Source organism: Triturus cristatus, chromosome 5_1, assembly GCF_964204655.1.
Source record: "Triturus cristatus chromosome 5_1, aTriCri1.1, whole genome shotgun sequence".
NCBI classification, from domain to species: domain Eukaryota; kingdom Metazoa; phylum Chordata; class Amphibia; order Caudata; family Salamandridae; genus Triturus; species Triturus cristatus.
The window spans coordinates 909,446,834-909,469,810 of NC_140587.1; the positions used below are offsets into that span (position 1 = coordinate 909,446,834).

Consider the following 22,977-nt stretch of genomic DNA (forward strand, 5'->3'; position numbering starts at 1 on the left):
CGAGGATGCAGAAAATCGCGCCCGACGCAGCAACCTGCGCTTAGTGGGTTTCCCGGAGGGAGTTGAATCGGGCCGGGCGGACGACTTCATGGAGCGCTGGTTCCGATGCTGGATGCCGGCGGACAGCCTGTCGGCTTCGTTCGTGGTGGAGAGAGCCCACCGCTCCCTAGCCCCCAGGCCCCCAGGGGCTCCACCCCGGCCGTTCATCCTCAAGCTCTTGAACTTCCGTGACCGAGATGCCATTCTCCGTGAAGCCCGGCGCATGGATGCCCTCCACTATCAGAACCACAAAATCATGGTCTTCCCGGACTACACCCGCGAAGTCCAGGAGCTGCGCCGCTCCTACACTGAAGTGAAACAAAAACTGCGCTCCCTGGGACTCCAATACCAGCTCCAATTCCCAGCCCGCCTCCGGGTCGTCTTCCAGCAAAAGACTCTCTTCTTCGATACACCGCGGGCGGCCTGGACCTGGTTGGCGGAGGAGCACCCCTTGCAGCGCTCTGGGCGCGGATCGCCTCTGGGTCCACGGGGGAGACGGGGGAGACCCCGGACATCGAAGACCCGTCGGCGGCATCGGACATTGCCCCGGGAGCGCACAACGGGGGAGGCGATCACCACGCGCTCTGGGGGCCGGCCAAGCCAGAGATCGAGAACCTCATCGGCCTCCTCAGCCGCACACACCAGTCCCGTGGCGGATGGGCAGCGGGCCGCGTCACCTCGGCTTACAGGCCCTGCAACCCACCCGGTCGAGTTGGTGGACACTTCGGACCTCTCTCGCAGCCCTACCATTTGACTTTCTTTGCTTACCTTTGGGGTGGGGGGGGTGGGAGATGCCTGGGCGGGGGTGGAACGTCCCGCTGTCAGTGTTGCTCTAGGCCAGGGCAGGTAAATCAGGCTTGACTTTTGATGTATCAGGGGTCCACTAGCGCTCAAGCCCAAGCGTTTTAGTTTGGTGGTTCTTCCATTTGGTTCGGGCGACAGATGCTTCCGTTTTTGAAGTATAGGGCCGGGGGTGGGGGGTTGGGGTTGGTTTGGGGTTGCTTCTTCCTCGTTGGGGAGATTTTGTTGGTGGGGGGTGACTCCCTCTTATCTGTTGTGCTAAGGTATCATGTACTGTCTATCCCGCTCTCTCACCCGACGCTCCGCTGTCCTTCCTCTCTGGGAACCTGCTCGGACGCGCCTCCACTGGCCCATTCTTCTGTCCTTGACTATGGCTGACCCACCTGTCCCTCGGGCCGCCATGCGCATACTTTCCTGGAACGTCAATGGCCTCCTGGACCGTTTCAAACGCATGGCGGTCCTCAAATATGCACAACGGGCAGAGATCGATGTACTCCTCCTCCAGGAGACTCACTTGTTGGGTAACAACTGCCCCTTCCTTGGCCGTTACGGTTATGACAGGGTATGGCACTCAGGTTTTGCTCGGGGATCCCGGGGGGTGGCCATATTGCTTCGCAAGTCCTTTCCCTTTGTCCTGACTCGGGTGCTTTTGGACCCCCAGGGTATGCTACTGGTAGTGTGTGGCACTCTGGAGGGCCGACCCCTTACCCTGATGTCCCTCTACGCGGCGCCGTCCCTCCTGCCGTCGGCCCTTTCCCACGCAGCGGATATCCTCCCGACACTTCCTGCAGGTGCCCTGATACTCGGCGGGGACTTTAACGCTGTCTACTCGCCCCATATGGACTCGACGGGTCCGGTCTCTTCGACCCGCGTCGCCCGCGCCAAACAACTCTCCTCTTGGGCGGAATCCCAGGGCCTCTGCGATGTCTGGAGGATCTGGCACCCGCAGACGCGCCAATACACCCACACGTCGGCGGCCCATCACTCCCACGCCCGGATCGACCTCATCTTCGTGCCCTCTACCGACTGCGCGGGGGTGCGGGACGCACGCATTCTTCCGAGGGGCCTTTCGGACCACTCGCCGGTGCTCCTCGCTCTCGGTCCCCCCCCCCTCTCTGCCCGTCCGATATGGCGTCTGAACGCTTGGTTCCTTCACGACAAGGCTTTTCGGAGGGCGGTCGGGGGCGAGATAGTCGACTACTACTCTCATAATGAGGGCTCTGTCGTCTCCCCCGCCGTCCTCTGGGAGGCCGGCAAGGCGACTGTTCGGGGCGCCGCTAAAGGGCACCTGCAACGTCAACGACGGGCTCAATCCCAGAAGCTCGCGGACTGTGAGGCCCAAGCCTTAGAACTGGAGCGTGGTCTGGGAAACTTAGACGATGTCACACGGTCTCGTCGCTTGGCCTTCCTGCGGGAAGAGATTCGCCTGCACTCCCTGGAAGCGGCGAAGATCCTATGGCGCTCCTCGGTGGCCCGGGTGTACGGTTGGGGAGACAAAAACGGCACTCTTCTCCACCGCCTGGCGACCTATCCCCGGGCGGGCAGGATCATTCCAGCCATCGCGGACCCTGCAGGTGGCGTCCACACGGTCTCAGTGGCGATAGCCCAGGCATTCGCTGACTACTACTCCCGGCTGTACCGTCTCCGACCGTCCACGCTCTCCCTGAATGAGTTACTGGGAACAAACGGGGCGACACTAGCGCGGCTGCAGCCTGAGATTTCTGAGACCCTGGATTCGCCGATCGAGCTGCAGGAGATTGAAGAGGCGATCGGCCGCCTGGCACCCGGGAAGACCCCGGGACCCGACGGGTTCCCCCAGGAATATTACGCTCACTACCGCGAGACACTGGCCCCGAGGCTTCGGGACCTCTTTGCGGCCGTGGTGGAGACGGGCTCGTTCCGGCCCGAAACGGATACAGCAACCATAGTTGCACTCCCCAAGACACAGCCTCCCTCGCGGTCCTGTTCCGACTACCGGCCGATATCCCTTATTAACACAGAACTCAAAATCTATGCCACGGTCCTGGCACAGCGGTTACGCCCATCGCTCGCCTCCCTGGTCCATCCGGACCAATGTGGCTTTATGCCGGAGCGGGGGACCAGACACTGTCTACGGCGCCTCCACCTCGCGATGGCGCACCGCGGCTGCCTTTCCCCCTATCTGGCCCTCCTCTTGGTCGACTTTGAAAAAGCCTTTGATTCCGTGGGGTGGGCGTACTTGGGTGAGGTCCTGGAGCGTATGGGCTTCGGTCCCCGGTTCCAAGCCATGGTAATGGTCCTCTATGCGCACCCGCGGGCCCGTGTGTTGGTCAATGGGGCACTTTCTCGCCCGTTTCCCATAGGCCGGGGGACGCGCCAGGGTTGTCCGCTCTCGCCCCTCCTTTTCGCTCTGGCGATGGAACCCCTGGCGGTGCTGATTCGCGCGGATCCTGTTCTTCGAGGATGGGAATGGCCAGATGTGGCCCCCGACAAGATCGCCCTATACGCGGACGACGTCCTCCTCTATCTCTCGGACCCAGCGACCTCGGGACCCCGGGTCCGTCGGATCCTCCATCGATTTGGCCAAGCGTCGGGTCTTCACCTGAACCCCAAAAAATCCGTCCTAGTCCCGCTACACCCGTCGCGGGAATGTTTCAACTGGCAGTCGGACATCCCCCTCCGGAGACTCTCCTTTAAATACCTGGGGATTTGGGTCACCCTCCTTCCGGAACTATGCTGGGCCCTTAATGTGGCTCCGGTAGTCAACAAAACCAGGTCAGACATGCTCCGGTGGCAGTCCCTCCCATTGAATCCGCTAGGGAGAGTCGCTCTATACAAGATGATGATCCTCCCCAAATTTCTTTACATACTACAAAATACTCCATGCCCTTTTCCGCGCCCGTGGTTCCGAGACCTGGATAAAATGGTGACCAAATTCCTTTGGGGCGGCGGTAGGCCTCGGCTGGCCTTGGATCGATGCAGGGTCCCCTCCTATGATGGCGGCCTGAGCATGACCAATCTATATCTTTATTATCTGGCCACCCAGTTACTGGTGATCCATGACTGGTTCTCGGGAGGCTGGGGCGACCCGGCTTATCGTCTCGAGGTGCAAGGCCTTGGGTTCTCCTCCATCCAAAACATGCTCTATGGCACAACGGTCCCCCTATCACTCCCCGACGTCGTGCGGGCTCCCTTCCTCGCGTGGCGCGCGGCACTGCGGCACACTAGATGGTCGGGGACGTCCACACAACTCACTCCGCTTTGGCACGGGACCTGGCTGCGGGAGGTGGTGGGATTGGCGGGCTTTCGGCAGTGGGATCTTCTTGGTATCTCCTGTCTGGGCGATTTATGGCGTGGGAGCCGCATGTGTTCCTTCCAAGAGCTTCAGACCCGCTTCTCGCTGCGGCCCTCCCAATTCTACCGCTACCTTCAACTGCGCCACGCGGTCCGGGCTCACGTCCCTCTAGACTCCAGACTGCCTCCCCATAGCCCACCTGAAGCTCAGGTGATGCTGGGGTATCTGGGAAAGGGGGGTATATCCCGCATTTACAAATCCCTGATTAACAATTCCCCGGTGGACTGGAGCGGGCTCAAACAGCGATGGGAGGCCTGGGTGGGACCCCTGGACGAGGCGGACTGGAGGGACGCCCTTATGGGCCCTCGGTCGCTTACCACCTCCGCTAGGCTGCGGCTCATCCAAATCTACTACCTCCACACCGCCTATCTGACTCCGGACCGCCTGTACCGGGCGGGCCTCCGTGTGGACGCCTCCTGCACCCGTTGTGGGGTGGCTCCGGCAGATTTTTTCCACATGGTGTGGTCTTGTTCCCGTCTAGACGATTACTGGGCAGCGATTGAAACTGAGCTAGCGGAGGTCTTGGGTTGGGAGGTTCCCCATGAGCCTAGAATGGCCCTGCTGGGCATCATGGACGGGGTCGACGGGTCCTGTAACGAAAAGTACTTCCTCACCACTGCCCTTATGGTGGCTAAGAGAGACATAGCGGCAGTATGGTCACAACCGGACCCGCCCAGAGTGGCTACCTGGAGTAGAGGGGTGGATTGGTGTGCGGCCCAGGAGCGGTCGTTGTATGCTGCGCGGGGCTGCCCCAAAAAATTCCGCAAGATATGGGGGAAGTGGCTGGGGGGCATGATTTGAAAGGTGGGGACGCAGGGGGTGGGGACGGAGGATGGGGGAGGGTGGGAGGGTCTTTGCAATGGTTTATTGATGCTTATCCGAATGCAGTTACTGATGCCTTGTTCAATGCACTGCTGTATCTCATTCTTGATACTGTTCTTTATGCCGCAAAACACAATAAAAATTTGTTTATCAAAAAAAAAAAAAAAGCCCTGTGTTGCAGCACTGCTTTAAAATGTAAATTGTGCCCAAAATCGACTTTATTGATGGGGGCACTTAAAAATTGATAAACTACAATATTTTGGTATATTAAGTAATACCAGGGTCTCCCATAGGTGTTTTGTTGGTTGACCAAATATCCAGAGACCCTCGTAAAGCCCTCCAGGGTGCTTAATATCATCGGAAGGGACCCAGCTGGATCCCATTTATGTACCATCAGGTCATAGTGCATAGAGTGTGACTTTCTTCACCGAGCCATTACATTCGAAAGTAGTGCTGCCCTGATTGCCCCTGATTTTATTTGCTAAAGACTCACTGTATAAATTGAACAGCAATGGCGATATCGGGCACCCTTGTGACGTCCCTCTGTCTAATTTGATCTGTTTGGTTAAGTCTCCATTCCCTGCAATCCTGGCTAACCGGCTTTTATAGATTAACGTAATTGCTCTTTCAAATTCCTCTCCCAGATCCTATCTTTGGATAACATGGTGTAAGAAAGGCCAGCTCACTCCATTGAATGCCTTGGTTGCGTTGAAAGTCAAAATTGTTAGTGCTGAACTATTTTCCATAGCCATATCTATCTATTCAACCAAGTCATATGTTAATTTGTGAAGCTATCGTCCGTTGTTAAACCCCTTCAGATCCTCATGGACTAAGGCCTTGATCATCTTCTCCAACCTATTTGCCAACACCTGCGTATATATTTTGGAAACGCTATTAAGTAAAGATAGTGGCCTATATGATTTGCAGGTCTTAGGATCTTTATTTGGTTTCAATATTATGCTGATCGTAGCCTCATCCCAAGATTGTGTCAAAACATGACCCCCAAAAAAAACTCTATTTAGTAAATCAGTTAAGGGCTGGATCAGCTTGTCTTTTAGTACCATAAACAGTTCATTCAGTAGACCGTCAGGGCCAGCTGCTTTCCTCATTTTAATTTCTTTATCGTCCCCCTGATCTTCTGATTTAAACTCTTTGCTTAGGTATTCAAAGTCGGCAAAGCAACACTCCCAAGAAATTTCTCTGTCTGGGCCTTAGAGACTACCAAATCCTCTGTATATAATTATTGGAAGAAACTGCTGGTAAAGGCCTGCTCTATATCTGAATCATCTGTACATGGTTTGCCAGTCTCTTTATCTTCAAATTGTTTGCTAGTCTTTCAAGAGTGCTCCACCTTCATCTTCCATGCCAGTTGTTTCCTACAACACTCTCCATATTCATAATGGGCCAAATTGCAAGTCTCCCATTTACTTCGTATCCTCCCTTCCAGATAATCTGCTAGCTTCGCTCTTACATGTCTGACCATATTCTCTTCAGCAGCCTGATCCTGGGCATTGAGTTAATCTTAGCTTCTATGTCCCTTTATTTATTCTGTGTTTCCTTATGTTTTTTCACTAACTGGCCTATTATCCTGTGCCGAATTAAGGCTTTATATGTGTCCCATATTACATGTAAGAAAGCCAAGTTACTATTTAATTGGAAAAATTCTGTTGTGTCTCTTCTCAGCTGTTCTGTCACTGCCGAATCCAGTAAAAAAGTTCTATTTAGGGACAAACTAGGGGGAGCTGGTGTTTTGTAATTCTAGCCTCACTGCAAAGCGATCTGAGCAATGTTCCGACAGATACTCCACCCTTCTAAATGTTTTGCCCGACCTAATACCCAGTGATTATTTATCCAGCCATCTTCTTTTCATGCCTGAACCCCCCCCCCCACCGACCCCGCTGGGGAACCCTCCTTTTATCCATATTAGGTATGAATAATTTAATGGAGAGAATGCGTATTATGGAGGCCTCATTAGAAGAGCTCAATAGAGAGGTTGAAGCTAATCATGGGGAAATTCAGGCTCGAAAACCGGAGAAAAAGAACTCGGAGACAAAATGGAATCCCAGGAAAATAATGCGATACGGAATAATGTTAGAGTGGGGAACGTTCCGGAAGGCTCAGAAGGAGAAATCATTAAGGGTTATATGATAAATGTGTTGGAAGAATGTATCCCTTCCGTAGATCCCTTATTTCTCAAGGCAGCTATACAAAGCATTTTTTGTGATCCCTTTACAAAGAATTTAAACAGGAAGAACCCTCGTAAAATTCAGATCAATTTCAATACATAACGCTGAAAGAACAAATTTGATTGGAATCCCTTAAAGCTGGTAACTACACGAAAGGAGAGTGGTCTTTACACATTAGGTCAGATATTTCCAGGGTCAAGCAGGACAGACAGTGGAAGTTGGGGAAGTATATCCAGGAACTTAGAACACTAGGAGCTACTGCCCAAATGAGATTCGTCGCTACCCTAAAAATCATGTGTAAAAATATAATGCACAGCATAAAAGACCTGAAGGAGGTAGAAAGTGGAACAGATTAAAGTGCAACAGAAACAGAAATAAAAACAGCAAGTAAAGATGAGGGCTTATAGGTTATCAAGAGTTTTTTGTCTGTTACTGTTTTTTTTTTTTTTTTTTTGGGTTTTGTTAGATATTGGTATGTTAATCATCTAAGTAATGATGTTTGGGTCTCGTCAGATGACTGTTGATTTGTCAGTAACTGACGCATGTCCCAGAGGGGTGACAATGAAACACAAATGTGACAGGCAGAGTGAGTTGTCCCCAATGTGATTTATTGGTTATCCTCTCGCTCACCAAGAACCTGTCCACCATCTAAACCAACTTCTCTAATGCCATGACCAACGTTGCCAAATGGATGATGGACAGCTGTCTCAAACTCAGCTCCCACAAAACAGAAGAACTAATCTTCAGGAAGAACACCTCAGCATGGGACCACAGTTGGTGGCCAGCGTAACTCGGGCCAACACCCACACTGACCGACAATCCACGCAACCGCTGCATCATCCTCAACACACAACTGAACCTGAAATGACAAGTCAACGCAGTTGCCTCCTCTTGCTGCCACAGTCTTCTCATGTTCGCTTCAGATGGATCCCAATCCACTCCAGAAAACCAGTCACACAGGCCTTCGTCGATTTCTTCAGCCCGGTCTCTTTCTTATTGGCAGGGTCTGCTTAGTCCAGTTCTGGGGTTTGGGGTCTAATACTTATACCCCTTTTTTCCCTTTTAAGTCTTCTTTCAGAAAGTCTCTCTTGCTCAGCAAAACGAGTTCTGTCCTCCCATGTCCAGCCACACTAAAGAGGTCGAGACAGCATTGTGCAGGGTGGCCACAGCCTATTCAGGTGCTAGTGACAACTCCTCCCACTGCTCTAGACCAGGATGGCTAGTCAGCATAAGCAGGTCACATCTCAGCTCCCTTTGTGTGAGTGTCTGGAGTGAATGCACAAACAGCCCTTGTCAGTCTAAAACCAGATGTATATTCCACAGGCAGGCAGAAGCACAGGATGGTTAAACAAGAAAAGGCCCACTTTATAAAAGTGGGCCTTTTCAAACACACAATTCAAAAACCATGTTTACTAAAAGGGGTGTTATTAAATTATGAACTCAGGGAGCCCAAACTCCCAATTGAAAGTTACACTCGTAAAATATTACAAGGCAGCTCCAATGATAGCCTATGGGAGAACTAGTCCTTGCAATAGTGAAAACTAAATTGGCAGTATTTCACTATCATGACATGTAAAACACACCAAAAGGGAAGGTTAGCCCCTGGAAAGGTCGACATGGCAGTGAAAAACTGCGTGCACAGACACTGCAGTGGTAGGTCTGAGACACATTTGAAAGGCTACGGTGTGGGTGGCACAATCAGTGCTGCAGGCCCACTAGAAACATTTGATTTACAGGCCCTGGGCACACACAGTGCACTTTACTAGAGACTTACTAGTAAATCAAATAGGCCACTCATAGATGACCAATCAGAATCACAATTTACACATGGAGAACTTGCCCTTTGGCACTGATCAGCAGTGGCAAAGTGTTTAGAGTACCTAAACCAGCAAAACGAAATCCAGCACACAGTCAAAAAATGCAGACGGGAGAGGCAAAAAAGTCAGGGGAAACCACACCAAGAATCCCAGGTCTAACAAACACATATTGGCTGGGGATATTAGGTTGTTGCATCCATACTTAATGTGTCTTAAAAAAGAAATCCACTGAAGAAAACATCCTTATTAAGATACTGCTACCATTTACATAAATCACTTATGGTGTGAATCAGAAAGGCTTAGCTGTTGTCTACATATTGTATAATTTTTCTAAAATATTGATTTCTGAATTGCAAATGCTGAATGTGAAGTACTCAGAGAAATCCTATTCTAATTGAGTTTCAATCCCAAGTCTGACCTTTTGTGGCAGTTCTTACTGGACATTCGTTTATGTGAATTATTTTGTTTTTATGTACAGAACCAACGAATCCCAGCAGATATGGTTTTTCTGCGAACCTCAGAGAAAACTGGTATGTTGACATGCAAGTATATTTTGATTTGCTTTTTCAATTTGTTGAGAAGTGGTGTCTTTGCATGCGGCTTTATTTTTAATGCAGTGAGTGAATCTGTTTTATGGCATTTCGTTTAAATGGTTAGTGATATATGATATGGGGGAAAGTATGCACAAACTGCCACCTGTCGCGCACATCACTTCAGAACAAAATAAATACGTCCAGACCACAGCGCAAGCAGTCTAAATGGCACATAGCTAAATAACACAGATTGGCACAAACATACTATAGCATTATCACTACACATGCAAGCCACACACTGTGGTGCTCAGCATGCAAACCAAATGCAATGGTGTTTGAATTAGAAAACAAAAACACTCCAATGCAGTGCTGTGGGTACAGACCACCTGCAGTGGTGCCCGACTTAGCAGAGTTATATAACTACACTTGCAAACCACCTGAAATGGTCGATGACTTTCAGAGCTCTTGCAGTGGCATTCTATACATTAAAACTACCTGAAGTCGATATAGATATATATATATTTGCCACTGAGAATTGTATGGTTTGGACGAATACGAGTGCAGTCAATTTAAAGAGATTTTGATGATGGCAGACGAGGAACTTAAGGAAAGGGAAGCAGTGGCTTTGGAGTTATTTGCAAATCTCCCGGCAGTCACTTATACAAGGCGTAACAAAGGAGCACCCACGGCATCACCAGAGGGAGAAATTAAAACAGTACTAAGGCTATTGGGAAAACAGAGAACATCAGAAATAACAAATGGTGGGAACAAAGAGATCTGGAAAAATATGTGGAGGCGGGTCGGATCCTCCGAGAATTGTGTTTCAGTTTTGACAACACAAATCCATACATGCTTAGAGAGTGGGCAGATAGCAATCTTGAAGCCTCCATGCGTTTAGTCCATATCTTGATAAAGTATGCCTGCATTGATCGCCAGACAGTTCTCAAGAAAATAGTGAAAACCAATACAGAACTGGACAAATCAGAGTACAAGGAGTTAATCATTAAAATCAGGAGTGAAATCACCAGTAGATTGAAAAAACCTGAGGATACAATCAAGTCCAGAAAAGCTTACAAATTTTCCCTCGCGACAAAACAAAATTATGAATCAGGACAGATTTTTACATTCACTCGGAAATATGATGTTATCAAACGCAAGCATTTCTCACAGACCAATCAAAGTAAAGACACCAGTGGACAAGTATTAGCCAGTGGAGAGCCCCAAACACCAGTAGAGTCAGACGTGAGTTCCTTACAAAGCGAAACAGAATCTGATGAAAGCTCACTAGGAAGAGCTCACGGAAGTGAGGATTACGGCACCCTGGCCCCTGTTGAAGAGCTGGATTTTTTACAGCGACCAAGACGTCAAACACTCAGACCACAGAAGCCAATGTCAACACAAGGCAAAGACGGAATCAAAGGAGGAGGGCAAGAAGGAAGTGCAGGCAATATAAGAAACAGAAAACAACAGAACAACAGAAGGAAACAACAATAAATATTAACATCAACACCATTATCAATCTGTCCCAGACTCAATTAGACCAAGTGAAATTACAACTTTTATTGCTAGGTTTATCCTTCTGCTCTGAGAGCAATTTTAACTACATGCAGACATGTGTGGATATCTTCAAATGTATCCGTAAAATGAAACTCACAAAGTATTTTGCCATCAAACAATCCCAAAACAATTCACAATCCAACGTTAACTAGGAAGCAGAAGGTACAAGGCAACTATCCTCATTATCAGTATCGGATATTTTAGTTCTTCATACATTGGAAACTCTAGCATCAGAAAGCAACGAGAGAGTTCACAAGCCCAATACACAAGAGATGTTACATAATGTGGGCATCGGTCTAAGAAAATTGGAACCAAGACCTTTTAAACCACTGTCATGTTTTATGGCCATCATGCCCTGCGATGCCATTGACATTTTTCAGGATGTAGTAGTAGAGGAATTAAAGAAGCTACAGTTATATGTTCAACACAGCAAGAAGAAAATGGGATTTAAACAAAAAAAGTATTATGATCTCATCAAGAAATTGCAGGACCAGAATGATGTCATTATTAATAAATTGAATAAAGGGGGAAATGTCATTCTATGGCCAAAGAACAAATATTTAGTGGAGGCTCACAAACATCTGGACGACCAATCATGTTAACATCAAATCTAACCACCAGAAACTCAAAGAGGTACAGGAACAAGTCAAACAACATCTCAACAGATGGAAAAGGGAAGGTTTATTGACACATGATGAATACCTTTTTCTTAAAACAGATTTCCCTATCACGCCAATACTTTAGTTTATTCCCAAAATTCATAAGAAAATCTCCAGTCCCCGGAAGGCCAATAATATCAGCTAGAGGTGGACTATTGGAGAAGATGTCACAATACTTGGATTTTTACCTCCAGGATTTAGTTAAAGCCTTACCGTCTTATATAAGGGACACAAAAGACTTTTTGGGAAAAATTAAACATGTTTCCTGGTCAGACCAATACCACCTGGTAACGCTCGATATCAGAGCCTCATACACCAGTATTAACCATGATGATGGGGTCAAAGCAGTAGGGTGCTTTCTAGCTATTGAAAGGTATAAACATGGAAAGATGAATTTGGAGATGATTGACTTCTGTTTGCATAACAACTTCTTTTTGTTCAATAAGGAAGTCTATCAACAGACGAGAGGTGTTGCCATGGGAGCCAGCTTCTCCCCAAGCTATGCGTGTTTACACAAAGGTTGGTGGAAGGAGCGGGTACTCAGGGTCACACACAAAGAGGTGTGGGACAAACATATATCTTGCTGGATGTGATTATATATGGTATGGATGGATCAAAAGAACAAGCTATCGCATTCATTGATAATATCAATCGCAATGCTTTAAATTAGCAATTTACTGCAGAGATAAACAAGATAGCCATCAATTTTCTTGATGTACATGTCCAGGTTATTAACAACAAACTGGAAACAACACTACATAGAAAGAATACTGCAGGTAACTCTACCCTCCAAACTTCCAGCGTCCACCCCCACCATTTGATTAAAAGTATCCCCTATGGGGAGTTTCTTAGACTCTGGAGAATCTGCAGCACTAACCAGGCGTTTGAGGACTGTGTAAAAGAAGCAACTAGCAGATTCACTGAAAGGGGCTATAGCAAACATCATACTGGCAGCAATAGGGAAAGTCAGCAAAGTTCCACGAGATAACATATTATGTACCAGCGACTGCAGACCCCACAGGCAAAGTAACACTGAGCAAACCACCACATCACATAGTCAGGAAGCAAGATTAATAACAATGTTTACTAGTCAACATAAACGAATAAGAGCTATTATCAATTCTAACGGGCCCAATATTAAAACTGACACAATTATAGGAGTTCTTATTGCACTTGAGCCTTCTTTTACTTTTAAGAAAGCTAAATCCATGCATAATTCATTGGTCAGGAGCAGTCCGGAATTACCATTCGGGGACTGTAAATCTAAAAAAACCTGGCTAGCTTTGGAAAATTGATTTTAAAAGTGTAGTTCTTGCCGAGCATGTAAGTTCGACATCAAAACAACCCAGTATTCCTCAATTTTTGGTTCAACCATCAACCAACTCAAAGGGATATACAATTGCCAGACAGAATTCGCAGTATACGTTTTAACTTGTGCTTGCGGCCTACAATATGTAGGTAGTACCAAATTGCAGGTACACATGCAAATTCTGCAACACCTTAGGGCCATTGTAAATTCCGACATGTCCTACCCAGGGGCCAGGCGCTTTATGACAGTCCACAACAAGGACCTGAGAAATCTTAGGTATTTCGTCATAGGGGCAGTCCCCCCTAACAGAAGAGGAGGTAACAGAGAGAAACTCTTGAGGAGGTTGGAGTCCAAATTCATCCTGGAACTGGACTCTCATACTCCCAATGGACTCAACAATGGGAGAGAACTGCACTATTTTCTGTAAAATTAAAATTGAAGACCTCTTCCACATAAAGATAATGGCTCTTTAATTACAGCTTTCAATAATATAGACCCACCTTTAGTCCCGTATTTACGCCATTGATTATGTCTGTGCGCCATGGAATTTCAGTCATCTAGAATTCTACTAGTATAATCGAATCAGTAGGGAGCTACGTTTTAGACTAGACATGTCTTAAGTACAACTATATCGCTGCTAGCCTTCCTAAGCCCGTGTTAATGTTTTAAAAAAAATATTTAGCACTTCAGCACTCTTAGGAACACTTAGACACTTTCCATTATTTTTTCTTGGCCCTATGGGTCAGGGGCACGCAGAGTAAATCATCTTATATCAGACAGGTCTCATAAGCCTTTAATACAAGATGAAAGGTATTGACTATAGCTTATCAAATAGGTTCAGATTCAACATTTTACTTGGAATATTATGGCAATATTTAAGATTCAGACATGGTTTACATGCACTAAGCACTTTAATAATTCCCCATTATGAGCTATAACATGTAATAAGGTCATTATGAACATGATAATGCATTTAAGCAAGTATTAAGATATCATGTAATTGACATTTGTCCTTGTGTCTGGACAAAGCTATACCTCTCTGAAGAGCTCTAATGAGAGCGAAACATGTCAGGGGTTGCTTTTATTCATTTCAGGTTGGCTTGGATGGTATCTTACCAATCCAAAGCTGTAATACTGTGCCTGGAGTTGTAAAAGGCTTTGACCATTTTACAGCGCGGCAAGGATAGCACTGTGCTATTCCTATGCTTAAAGACTTTGCTGTGGAAATGGTAAAAGACTTGGTCCCTTTCTATCTTGGCGTGGGTGGCATTGTGCTAATCCTACACTTAAAGACTTTGAGAATAAAGCAGACATTTGAGGTGAGCAAATTTAGAGTGTCGCTGGAGTTGAGAGTTCACTATATTGGAGCTGCTTTCCACCTAAACTTGAGAACTACCCAGAGTTCTCTGCTTCTTTTTTTGCATAATTTATGCGTTACTCTATGCCTTTAAAGGGTTTTGTTTTGACTTATACTGGGTGCTCCCTCGTGTCTGGGCAAAGCTATACCTCTCTTAAGAGCTCTAATGAGAGCAAAACACATGTCAGGGGTTGCTTTTATGCATTTCAGGTTGGCTTGGATGATATTTTACCAATCCAAAGCTGTAATACTGTGCCTGGAGTGGAAAAAGGCCTTGGCAATTTTACAGCTTGGCAAGGATAGCACTGTGCTAATCCTATGCTTAAATACTTTACTGTGGTAAAAGACTTTGTCCCTTTCTAACTTTGCGTGGATGGCATTGTGCTAATCCTACGCTCAAAGTCTTTGATAGAAAAGCAGACATTTGAGGTGAGCAAATTTAGAGTGTTGCCGGTGTTGAGAGTGCTCTATATCGGAGCTGCTTTCCACCTAAACTTGAGAACAACCCAGACTTCTCTGCTTCTTTTTTTGTTATATATATATATATATATTCACTGAAAAAACCATAGGTTTCACACATGTTATAGTTAGCTGGACATTTCACTCGTACAAAACCATTGAAATTCCCCCGTTATAGTTAGTTCAGCTAACTATAACTCGCGCAACCGCAATCCACTGCTGATGACGTCACATATTACATCACTCATGACATGGTCAGTGACATCACTGATGACATCTCAAATGACATCACTGATGACATCACTGATGACATCATCCTTGTGTAAGTAAGAGTAGCAGACCTCCTCTTATCCTAATATAAACTTTGATACACACATTGAAAAATACAAACTAAAGTTTTGAAAACTACAGAGATACCAATACCAGTTAGAACAACCTATTCAGTAATTCCAAAATCTACATACGCATCCACTCATTCATCAACACTTCTATATAGTCACTCATAGATGGTTGGTTGATGGTTGAGATTGATGGATTGACGTATGGATCAATCAATCAATCAAGGCATTTGTATAGTGCGCTACTCACCCGGAGGGTCTCAAGGCGCTTGGGGTGGGGGGGTGCGCTACTGCTCGAACAGCCAGGTCTTGAGTTGCCTCCTGAAGGCGAGGTGGTCTTGGGTCAGCCGGAGGTGGGTGGGGAGGGAGTTCCACGTCTTGGCGGCCAGGTAGGAGAAGGATCTTCCTCCCGTTGTGGCTCTTCGGATGCGGGGGACGGCGGCGAGGGCGTGGCTGGTCGATCGGAGCTGGCGTGTGGGTGTGTAGAAGTTGAGGCGGTTGTTGAGGTATCTTGGGCCTTGGTTGTGGAGAGCTTTGTGTGCGTGGGTGAGGAGTCGGAACGTGATTCTCTTGTTGACGGGGAGCCAGTGCAGGTTTCTTAGGTGTGCGGAGATGTGGCTATGTCGGGGGATGTCCAGGATGAGTCGTGCTGAGGCGTTCTGAATCCGCTGGAGTCTTTTCTGGAGTTTTGCAGTGGTTCCGGCGTAGAGGGAGTTGCCGTAGTCCAGTCGGCTGGTGACGAGGGCCTGGGTGACCGTCTTCCTGGTTTCGGTGGGGATCCACCGGAAGATCTTCCGTAGCATGCGTAGGATGTCGAAGCATGACGAGGAGACGGCGTTGACTTGTCTGGTCATGGAGAGGGAGGAGTCCAGGATGAAACCCAGGTTGCGTGCGTGGTCCGTTGGTTTGGGTGCGCTGCCCAGGGCCAGGGGCCACCAGGAGTCATCCCAGGCGGAGGGCGACGATCCCAGGATGAGGACTTCCGTCTCATCTGAGTTCAGTTTCAGGCAGCTGTTCCTCATCCACTCGGCTACGTCTTTCATCCCTTCGTGTAGGTTGGCTCTGGCGGTGGCGGGGTCGTTGGTGAGGGAGAGGATCAGCTGGGTGTCGTCGGCGTAGGAGATGATGTTGAGGTTGTGTTGGCGTGCAATGGCCGCAAGGGGGCTCATGTAGACGTTGAAGAGGGTGGAGCTGAGCAAGGAGCCTTGAGGGACGCCGCAGATGACTTCGGTGGCTTCTGATCTGAACGGGGGGAGGCGGACTCTCTGTGTCCTTCCGGCGAGGAAGGAGATGATCCACTCCAGTGCCTTCTCTTGGATTCCGACGTTGCTGAGGCGCTGCACTAGGGTGCGGTGGCAGACAGTGTCGAACGCCGCGGAGAGGTCCAGGAGGATGAGGGACGCTGTTTCCCTGTTGTCGAGCAGGGCTCGGATGTCGTCAGTGGCTGCGAGGAGGGTGGTCTCGGTGCTGTGATTGGCTCGGAAACCGGACTGCGAGAGGTCGAGGGATCCAGTCGTCTCGAGGAAAGCGGCCAGCTGTCTGTTGACGGTCTTCTCGATGACTTTAGCAGGAAACGGGAGGAGCGAGATGGGACGGTAGTTTTTGAGGTCGGTGGGGTCGGCTGATGGTTTCTTCAGGAGGGCGCTGAGTTCGGCGTGCTTCCAGCTCTCCGGGAAGGTTGCGGTGTCGAAGGAGGCGTTGATGATGTCCCGTAGATGGGGAGCGATGACGGAGTCGGCCTTGTTGAAGACGTGGTGGGGGCAGAGGTCGGTTGGAGATCCAGAGTGGATGGAGTTCATCGTGCATACAGTCATCATATGTACTCATACACCTATACATCCTGTTACACACCTACACTCATACATAGAGTTACTCACACACATACTCACACATGTAAATAAACATCCATTTACTTGCATATACAGCTATACACACACCACGACACTTACTTCTACAGAAACGTACACATACTTACTCTCTTAAACAATCACTTATAAAAACACATACTTATTTATACAGGAACTCTTCCAATCTCTCACTCTCATATATCCTCACTTATATACATCAATACTCACATATACTAGTTTAAAACATATGGACTTACTCATAAAGACACTATTGAGACAGTCATTCACTCTCTTACTCACCCATACACACACTCATCTGCCCATACTGTCCTGCTCACATACTGTCTTCAAAACACATACAAACAGTGAGTCACTCATTCATGCATCTATACGCTAAGTAACATCCCCCACTGAACCGTACAGACACTCATACTGATACTCTAAAAACGAACTAATAACCCATATACACACTCATGTAGCTACTCACCAACCCATGCAGCCACTTATACACAAAGTGAGACACTGATACAGATATTTAAATATTTAAACATTACTCACTAATACTTGTATTCACTAAGATACTGTTAATAAGTCAGTTATACAATTAATTTTACAAAAAAAACCATCAATTTATTCTTCCATTAACCTTTAGATATACATATATAAAAAATATTTATTTTTCAGAAAGACACATATTCACTGGATGATGTCATCAGTGATGTCATTTGAGATGTCATCAGTGATGTCATGAGTGATGTCACTGACCATGTCATGAGTGATGTAATATGTGACGTCATCAGCAGTGGATTGCGGTCGCGCGAGTTCTAGTTAGCTGAACTAACTATAACGGGGGAATTTCAATGGTTTTGTACGAGTGAAATGTCCAGCTAACTATAACATGTGTGAAACCTATGGTTTTTTCAGTGAATTTGCAAGGTTTTTTAAATGCTAATTCCTAACTATAACGTGTGTGAAACCTATGGTTTTTTCAGTGAATTTGCAAGGTTTTTTAAATGCTAATTCCTAACTATAACGTGTGTGAAACCTATGGTTTTTTCAGTGAATTTGCAAGGTTGTTTAAATGCTAATTCCTAACTATAACGTGTGTGAAACCTATGGTTTTTTTAGTGAATTTGCAAGGTTTTTTAAATGCTAATTTCTAACTATAACGTGTGTGAAACCTATGTTTTTTTGTGTGAATTTGTAAGGTTTTTTAAATGCTAATTTATGTATGTATTATTATATTTTTTATATATTTATTTTACAATAAACTACCTATGTATATAGTTATAGATTGACTGTATCCTGTAATATGGAATGGCTCAGCTCTTTTTTTTTAATTTGGATAAAGTTGAACAGCATAGTTAATATCTTCTATAAACTTATAAACAGTTTAAAATGTTTTTTTTTTAAGGGTTTTGCACCGTGCGCGCACCGTCCGCGCACCGTCAATTTTTTTTATTAAACTAAATGTTTTTTTTTTATTTACGAGGTCCTTTAGGGACCCCATGAGAAGGTCTAGGGGGTCAGGGAGTGACTTCCCTGCCTCCTTTTCATGTTTTAGAAATCGGGTTAAAAGTAATTCATTTCTGATGCGTGCGTGCACCGTGCGCGCATGCGGGCGATCACCGTGCGCGCACGGCGCAATATTTACAAATTTTTATTTTTTTTTGGGACCTTAGGGGTCTTTCATGGTCCCCCTGAGAAGGCCTAGGGGGTCAGGGACTCTCTACCCTGCCCCCTTTTCACGTTCTCCACTTGTGTTTTTAGCTCTCTTCTGCCTCTAAAACTCAAAATGGCGGCTGGGGGTGCGCGCACCGGCCATATAAAACGAGTTCAATCTGCCAAGCGTGATGAGCCGGATGCAAATATCTCTCCAAAACTCCCGGGATCCTACTGCAGGAGAAAATAAATTCTCGAAACAAGCATGCGCTATTGAACTTTCTTAAGAAAATAATTGTGGTTCTGCTGTAAACAATACATCTCCCAGCATGCAATGAAACTGGACATGAATGAAGTGTAGCCCACTGAGGGCAGGGAACCAATAGAAAGCATGCATTAATTTTGAAATAAAAGAGCCTTTCAAAGCGCGTACTGAGCAGCCTATGATTAAGGGGCAGCAGGCCCTGAAACGCGTCAGGCACCAAAATTCACTTGGGTTTTGTTGGAGAGGAATATCCTGACAAGCCGGATGGCAGGCTCAACACTGAGTGCGTCCTGGAAAGCTTAAGGGCGTTTGTTGGTTAAAAAAAAAAAATATATATATATATATATATATTTCTCCATAGACCTAGTGAGGTCGCCAAACACCAAGTAAGTGGCTTCTTAGTTTGCTGAGAATGGTTTGTAGAGTGTGGTATATAGCATGTGTGTAAAATGTTGGGTGTCTGGCCCGGAAGTTAACTCCAATGGTTTTGCATCTTGTTGTAGCAGCCCTTTTGCTTCAGTGTGTTGCAGAATGTGCATGAGATACAGGATCCAGGTAGTGCATACATTGTGTTCCATCTTGAAGATGCACCTAAAGGATCATTTGTTGGGGTATCGCCGTCTCTTTATTGCTCCCTGGTATTTTAGGGTGGTATTTATTAACCTTATTTGTGCAAGTAGAGTGCTAGAGCTTAGATTTTTTACTAAAACAGAACTCCCACCCAAACAAGATTTTCTGAACGAGAGTTTGACCAAAAAGGGGCAACTATAGATCTCAGAAACTGCAGTGATGGGCCCAGAGTTTAAACTAAAGAAAAGCGTGTTCCTAAGCCATGGATTGCTGGTTTCGTTCTTAAAAGAGATATCTTTTGAGGTTGGCGGCCAGTGCCCATTTTGGATGACGGGGATGATGAAGTTGTGTGGAACCATGTGTTGCCTTTGTCTGGCAGCAGTATCTTGGATTCAGCCTGTTGAGAACTTATACAGGTGCTCCAATGTAGAGGCCTTCAACACTGTCCAGGCTTGATAGTATTGGGAAAAGCGTGACACAGATCCTGTGAGAGAATCCCAAGCAAGGAAAGGTGTAGTGTAATATTCTCTTGGTTTAGACAGCATCTAAAACTGCAGTCAGAGGGAGAGGCTAGAGTCCCTTGTCACTGCTAAGGCCTTCATTTTGGTCAATGGACAAGTTAGCTGTTTGAAATACTGGGGCTCTGTGGTGATGACATTATTATTAGACCAGGAGCAATAGGTTAGAATCTGTGGCATAGAGGAGCAGAACTTCATATAATTCTTTATCATCTTGTGTTCTGCTGTAGTATCCAGAGACTGACTGAGTGGAGGCAGTGGTAAGGGAGCGGGGTTTCCAACTTCAGTATTCTCTGCATATCATCAGCATAATTGTAGCAGATCAAGTTGAATGACTTGACGAGTTCCGGTATAGAGTCTGAGGTATGCATTGAAAAGTAGAGGGTGATGTTGAATTCTCCAGAGACATTTTTACGTGAACAGAAAAGTGCAGAACATAAAGCAGTGAAATGTGATAACTTGAACTCTATTGGCCTGGAAGAAAGGGATTTAGTCTAGGCAGGACCCACATTTCTAATGTTATCTAGCCTCTGAAGTAATCCTTAGTGTTCCATTGTGTCACAGGGGAAAGAGATTTCTAGAAGGAGAATGGCAACCACTTCTGAATCACAACTTTTCTTGAGATCATCCATCCTTAGTAATGATTACCATGTAATCAGTCCCAGTGCCAGGTCAAAATATTGTTTGTCTGTCAGAGGTCATTGTTATCTTCTAGGAAGTCTGAGATTCGAGTGAAGGCTACTTTTTCTATAAGTTTATAAAAGAATGGTCCTTTGGTTATTAGACAGTTGTTTGGCAGATTTGCCCGATCAAACCCTTGTGTTTTTACAATATGCTTGATGTGGGTGGTTTTTATGTCAATGTGGAAGTCTCTGGAGGAAAAGGAGAAATTAATGTTCACTCTCACCAAGTAGACAGCAGACAGTGTGAGGAGGATGTTTTTAAAGAATTTTATTCTGCCAGGTCTGTTGGCCAGCGGGTGATACTACTGACAGTCTGTAAATTATGAAGGACAAGTTGAAGGAGCATAGTTTAGACCATGGGTTGATACTAGTATTAGGCCCATTTAGCGAAGCTTCTCATTTCTTACATTGTCCTCTTTTTCACAATATCATTTCTGCTGTGAACTTTTGCACATATTTGCATGCACAATAATGTTGGATTAGTTTCTCTGAAACTACTTTGTTTACACATCTAGCTTCGCACAACATTATTATGATGCATTGAACATCATGGACAAGGCCTCTTTATGCACTATGTGTGAATGTCTTCATCCACAGGGTGGCAGAGATATCTGCCTATCCATAACATCGCTAATCTACAACGTACATCGTTAGACTGCTTTCTATTAAAAATAATAAGCACCCTGATAGATTAGTAGAGGAGGCACTTCAGCTGACACCAAGGGTCCGACATCTCCGTGAGCAGCGTCCAGTTTGTGACCAAGACGGGGTCCTACATTCTCTCCCACCCTTGTTTATATGCCTGCATATATACACTGTTTTAGCACCATGGTAGAACTGTATCTATATTTACGCTCTTGGTGCTTGTAATCGTTTTCATCTGCTTCTGTCTACTGATTATTGCAGCATATGTATTCTATACAAGAATAATGTTGGTTCAATAAATAAATTGAAAACGTCCGACTCTGTATTCTGTATATTTCTCTAAGCACAAGTAAGCATGACTGACTGAGCGAAAGGTCCTTATCTGTTTCCATAATCACTTAGGGGTTAGGGTTGTCATGTTCAGTGGTTGCCAGAAACTATTTGCTCCCTGGTAAGGTTAGGGGGGCTTATAGTGGCACTGTGAGCTAGCTGGTCTATAGGCCAACCTATCCTGCGGGGGTGCCCAGAATCAGTCTAGGCACATCACCCAAAGTTTATGTTGTCAAACAAATGCACAGATCTTACGGATTGGTAGGAACTACACAACAGTTGAGCAGAGGAGGGAAGGGAAACATGTATATTTCATCAGTAAGTGGAATTTGAGATTATTTGCACTTTGATTTATAAATGTGATTTAGGGTTAGAGAAACTGATAATGATATTGCAACCTCTTTACCTCCCCAGTCCCCAACCCTCCTCCCCACCAGAGAAAGAAACGTTGCAAGATCACAATATCAGTAGAGCATGCACCTGAGTAGCTGTGTTGTGCCTCAGTGAGTATAGGTTTTGTATTGCATGGAGTTTTGTTTGCTAGTGAGCATACTTTCTACGTTCATGTGACTGTTGTAAACCCTCAAAGACTGGTAGGGTAGATTACTTTTGTGGCTGCAGAAAAAGAAGACCAGCTGTGACTCAGATTCAGAGTGTGAAGAGAAGGCTCGTCCTCCTCAAGGAAGAGGAAAAAGGGGTACTCATCATCATCTGAGAGAGACTCTTAAACATCCAAGTCACGCACAGGGAGACCAGTTTGGAAAAAAGAAGACGCAAGAAGTCAGCTGCCCCTTCCTCTTCTCATCACAGGTCTGCTTCACCACCTGCCTCTGCTCCTCATACTCCATTCAAGGAGCCCTCTACTAAGACAATTTGGTGGTCGACGGCACCGTCGATGAAAACCTTACTATCAACAACATCCATGTCACCAGGAATATCTGCAACGTCGATGGCGTTGACGGCGTCTTCCGCTACGATGATCAAGACAACGGTGGTTGCCACATCATAGGCAATAACTGTGACGATGACGCCGTCATCGGCATCAAGGAGGCTGTCTCTGACGACGAAGATTTCCTCAACGGCATCACTGCCGAGGGCCGCATCCGCAGCTGTTCCATCAATGTAGGTTCTGGTCAGTGCCGTGTCATCGACACCCCCATCATCGGCACCGTCGACGGTAGAAAAGGACATTTTGTATCACAACCTCTTCTCTGAAGCAGGATTTTTTCAAAATGTCTCCCCTGCC

At 46.3% G+C, this 22,977-nt stretch overlaps 1 protein-coding gene across 2 annotated transcripts in view; it reads left to right on the forward strand.

Moving 5' to 3' along the window:
• ATP9B (ATPase phospholipid transporting 9B) overlaps window positions 1-22,977 on the forward strand; it is a 2,296,170-nt gene that overhangs the window by 887,743 nt on the left and 1,385,450 nt on the right. For both annotated transcript variants that reach the window (XM_085605931.1, XM_085605930.1), the window contains exon 7: window positions 9,478-9,529. In XM_085605931.1, the coding sequence (XP_085462057.1) occupies window positions 9,478-9,529 (52 nt within the window). The remainder of the gene's footprint in view (window positions 1-9,477; window positions 9,530-22,977) is intronic.